Consider the following 5,435-nt stretch of genomic DNA (forward strand, 5'->3'; position numbering starts at 1 on the left):
TATATATATATATATATATATATATATACACACACACACACACATTTCAATGGCACCCAAAATGCACCTGTGCATGTGCACCCCGTTTAATTCTGAAGTAAACTTTATGTCTGTAATGCTGCATTTGTATTTAATTTTAAATAAATTACTTTTTTTTTAAATGTATCCGATTAATCGACGTTAATAATCGGCTAACTAATCGATTATGAAAATAATCGTTAGTTGCAGTTCTAGTAAAGTTTTGCAGTGTATAGTAGGTGTGAGCCAGGCCCAAGAACTGGTGCTCAAATACTTACAAAATGCTTTCACAATAGTTACAACTACATTCTAAAGCCTGCAGTACCTACCTGTTATCCTATTGGAAATGCTAAACATTCGTGAAGTCCTATGCTGCTGATGAAATGGATCTCTGTACTTGTTGCCAAAACACATGCTTAGAAGCTCCTTGCGCACAGTCTTATTCCAAAGTCCATAAATAAGTGGATGACAAATTGCACTTGTGAATGATAGCCAAGTAGCTAATGTCTCAATTACTGGAGAAACACTGTTTTTCCCCCATAAGGCCTCAGTGCTTATGACAATCATATAAGGCCCCCAGGTAAGCACGAAAGCACCAATAACAACTAATATTGTTATAAAAGCTTTACACTGGTTGGCTGAATAGACAATACTTGAAAACCCATTTCTCCTGCTCCCTGACGAAGATGTAGAAGTACTGGAATTCTTTCTCCCATTCTTCTGAGGAGCTTCTTGAACAATAATGACAGTTCCACAGTGGATCTTTCTCGCTTTTATTCGAGCAACTCGAAATATAAAGCCGTAGCAAATCATCATTGTGACGAGAGGCAGTAAAGCACACCAAATCTGCCAAAAGGCAGTATAGCCAGCCTCCTTGTGCCATGCAGCTACACACATCCACTTGAAGTTATCAAACTCCAGCGAGGACCAACCAAAGAGGGGTGGAAGACATCCTATGAGAGAATGGAGCCAAACATATGCTATAGCCAGCACTGCACGATTGCCTGTGATCTTCATAGGATATACCATTGGGTAAAGAACAGCATAATACCTACAAAGAAAATTTTAAAAAATCATCAAAATAAGTATTTTGTAGGAATGTAAAAAGTTATGGTACAATGTCATGGGGGTTAGAGGTCAGAACCAAGCAAGAAGAAAAGCACTAGCGGCCTTTGGCATTAAATATGGAAAAAAAAACAGAGCCGTACTGGATAAGGTCTGGCAGAGTATAGATCCTTAAAGTGACACTAAACTCGGGAGTAAAATATTAAAATTGTATTCAAGCACCTTAACTCTTAAAATGTAACTTATTAATCAGCTGTAGATCCTCAAATCATCTCTGAATTCGGTATTGACACTATCCTTCATTCTGGAGGGTGGCTAATTTGTTCCCCATGGTCCCGGTGTATGTTGTAAAAGTTGCCACCACTCCAAGCTCACTCCCGTGATGGACTACAGTCATATTTAGTTTACTACTATCTATTGAGGCTGTAGTCAATCATGGACAAGCTTGGAGGGGTGGCTACTAGTGGTGGGACAGTGTCAGCATGAATTCAGAGATGATTTGAGGATCTACAGCTGAGTGATACACAAAAAAGATACATTTTTGTTAATAATTAAAAAAGGTACCTGAATGCATTTCTAATATTTATCTCGTGAGTTTAGTGTCACTTTAAAGCACAGCAGCAGGAGCGAGATACACATTTCATGGACTCTCTATGGGGAATGCATTGCATCTACACCAGTTACTTTTGTGGACCTTTCAATATAACATCCCTATCATTATATAATCACAATCATACTTTAAGGTGAATATAAGCAGAACAAAGCTCTCATCAATATGTTTCAGGATATTAGCATTTAAATAGATACACTATGAATGATGAATATGCAAATACAAAGCGGTCTCTGGCTGGAGTCAATTCCAAGACCCAAGTGCCACAAAAGTAACACTAATAAATACTAAGGGCCCAGTCACCCCATATCCAGTGCATTTACAATATTTTCTGATCGCACTGCACCAGAACGCAGGGCATTCTAGTACCACACATTCTGGTGCAGGCGATTGCACTGGGGGAGGGAGGGCGTCTACAGTGCCATTGACATGAATGGCACCACCACGCCCCCTCCCACCACAGAACACAGGCCGGCTTGATTTATGCTATCCAGTACTTCCCAGGCTCAAAATGTGCCGGAACGCACTGGATATGGTGTGACTGGGCCCTAAAGGGTGATCTATTATAAATGCTTAGAGAACCAGTACCATTTATTCCAGTATAATAGCATGTATTGCAAGCCAGCTGCTAGAATAGTTTATCATTATTGAAAAAAAAAAAAACTGACAACAGGTAATTAGATAAAATCTCGCCAAACGTGATGGAAATCACCTCTGTAGACAAATGGAGTTTGGAAAATGGCTTCTCTACTCCTGTGCTGGTGGAAAAACTAAAATTAAAAACTCAATCAGCATGCTTCCCGATCAAGTGATCAATAGGCTGGTGTTTTTATTTAACCCCTTCATGACTGAGGCCCTTTTTTCATTTTTTGCACCCATGTTATATTCCACATTTTAGGCCTGAAAATGACTTAAAACCCCCAAACATTATATATTTTCTGAATGCCAAGACCCTATAGAATAAAATGGTGGTAGTTGCAAATTTTTATATTGCGCAATATTAGCGCAACTCCTTATTAAACCCCAACATTTAGTGAAAAATTTATTTTAATGCCCCAAAACACAACAAAATACCAATTATTTAAATAACCTATAAAAGATGAGGTTACAACGAGTAAAACGATACCCAACATGCATAGGTTACAAATTACCAAATAAAAACGGATGTAAAAAATAAAATACAAATACATGTCAATATTATCTATGTAAGCAAATCTGTTAAGAGTTATTGGTGAGCTAACAATGCATGGCTGATGTTCCCAAATTTGTCGAGGGCACCTAGGCATCATGGACCTCTGCCCAGGTAAGGGTTAAAACATTTTCCCATTGGTATAACAAACTGGATTTATAGTACTTAATTGCCATTAATTGATTCAAACATAGGTTAGATGTGGTAGCCACAAATATATTAAAGAGAAACTGTTGTTGATTGTGATACAGCACTAATGAATTTTAGGCAGAGAGCCATTTTGCTAAGAATGTGAAAGCAATAAACATATCTGGTCACAAGCCTCGAACAGCTGAACTCCAACTTGTTCTCTTCGCAAAATAAAGCTGACACATAAGCTATACACAGCCATGCAGCAGCAGGACATGTCAACTGTTGAGAGGCAACAGCTGTGCAGTCCAGTTCTAGAAGAAAAAAAAAGTGTCTGTGTAGGGCTACAACAACTAATCGACATAATCGATTATAATCGATTGAAAAAGTTGTCAACTTTTTCAATAATCGATTAATCGGCTTCCGATCAGTTAGTCTCCTTTTCCAAAGTGCTGATATTGGCCTTTGTGCATAAATTAATACATAGAAGAAAATTGACATTGTGAAGTGCATGGAACATTAACAGCGACCCCACATCAGCTTAGTGGATGTGGCCCTTCCACACTTGTAGCATACTTGAATATGCGCAAAAATGGGCTAATTGCGTATGTTAATGAAACACAAAAATTGAGTGCCGCACTTGTGGTGTCATTGTTGTTAAATGGCACCCTAAACCAGGCAAGTGTGTGAATATGCACGGTCTAAAAACCGCATAAACAAAGCGCCATTGGTCAAAGCAAACATTTTATTTTTTTTAAACCCAGTGAGGCCATCGCTCGATGCCTCAGCAGTGACGAGCAAGTGAGGGACAGGGAGCCTCCTCCCTTCCACCTTCACACTAGCTTGGGGATCAATTTTGGGGCAGGGGTTTTGTCCGGTGGGGGTGGTGTTTCGTTCAACAGGGCGGGGCTTCATCCGGCAGTAGCAGGGCTGCAGCCGGACGTGCTGGGGCGAGGCTGGGGAATGCCTCACCCGGAACCAGAGGTACCGCACGTCACTGCAGTATATAAAAACATGATTTCTGTATCCTTAGACAGCAGCAGCACTGGTCTAACAGCAAGCCAGCTTGGAGGATCAGGTGAATATAACTTAATTTTTTAGCACCTAGACATAAGCGAGCAGTCAATCCTTGCAGTGCCTGGAGTTCTTCTTAAATGTTACATAATCATTCTGAAATATTGGACAACTTTATTCTTGTCTAAAGCACCTTAAAAGAGAACTGAGGGTTAAGTGTTTTTCCCCATAGTTCTCTTCAGGGTCACAGGAGGACATATACTAACCTCCTCCCGTTATCCAAAGCTCAATATATAAAAGTTTGAGCTACTACTTAAGTAAACAGAAGTATGCTGACGGTTAACACGACTTACCTGTCTATTGCTATAATGCCCAAAGTAAGCATACTGGCAGAGCTGATCAGCATATAAAGAAGGGCTGAGAAATTGCACCACACTACTCCAAATATCCATTCTCTCAATATTGAGCTGACAACAACAAATGGAAGCACCAGAATGGACAGCAGCAGATTGGATAACGTCAGGCTAAATACGAACTTGTTGCTGAGGGAAAGCAAATATGACTTCTTGTACAATGTGATCACGATGACCAGGTTGCCCAGACATATCAGAATGTCAATGATGATTATAGCTATGGATTCGGCTACTATAGTAGCCCCATTTTCAGCAGTTTCGTTTCCCACACCATTTCCTGCAGAAGAGTTGATGCTCATTGTCAATCACAAAGCAATCCGGTTTGAAACATGCTGGGGACCTGGAAGACAACAAAATAACATTGAAAACAAAACATAAATCACAGCAATATGCAGAATATTTAAAAGCAGACCTAATATATTTTTTTTTATGTAAACACTCTAAAGTGGCAAGTTAAAAATAGTGCATTAAAAAACAAATCTGTCCTGTGGCTTTTCCAGGCCTCCCAACATCTGTGCAGGGGGATTCTCCATGACCTCTTGGTTTCAATTTCTCTGGCTAGACAGTGCAGAGGTCATAAGCTTTTCACAACTCCCTCTTAGCAGCTGATCGGCTGAAGAATTTGCAACATGTTCCTTCAGTAAAATTCAATCTAATGAGTAATGATCGACTTCTGTCACAGGAATAGGGCCACCAACACAGTGAAAATTCCCTACGTCTGTACCCAGCTTAAGTGTGTCGGATGCCTGGTCCACCCTTCATTCTGTCGTTCTATCTGCATCAAGGGTGTCAACATTTTTATCAAAAACTACTTGTCCAAGGACTAAAGCGTGGGCCCAATTTACTTGTCCCGACACAAAAAAATAATTTTAAACAAAACCCTATTTAATTGTATACAAGCAGGTACATTTGTGTCTCTTGTGCAATAAACTGCCTGTCTGCTCCGAATGTATTATTGTTGTTTAGCTCCACTTTGTTTAAGAACAAGCATGCACAA

The 5,435-nt window shown here is 39.8% G+C and overlaps 1 protein-coding gene across 1 annotated transcript in view; it reads right to left on the minus strand.

Annotated features, from left to right (window-relative positions):
• The window catches only part of GPR161 (G protein-coupled receptor 161), a 19,457-nt gene extending 14,720 nt beyond the window's left edge, over positions 1 to 4,737 (minus strand). Inside the window, exons 1-2 of the mRNA XM_018557284.1 lie at positions 4,379 to 4,737; positions 348 to 1,069 (exon numbers count right to left, since the gene is read on the minus strand). Coding sequence (XP_018412786.1) covers positions 348 to 1,069; positions 4,379 to 4,737 — 1,081 coding nt within the window. The remainder of the gene's footprint in view (positions 1 to 347; positions 1,070 to 4,378) is intronic.
• Positions 4,738 to 5,435: the final 698 nt, after the last annotated feature.

The sequence above is a fragment of the Nanorana parkeri genome, unplaced genomic scaffold (assembly GCF_000935625.1).
Source record: "Nanorana parkeri isolate BGI_ZX_2015 unplaced genomic scaffold, ASM93562v1 scaffold278, whole genome shotgun sequence".
NCBI lineage: Eukaryota > Metazoa > Chordata > Amphibia > Anura > Dicroglossidae > Nanorana > Nanorana parkeri.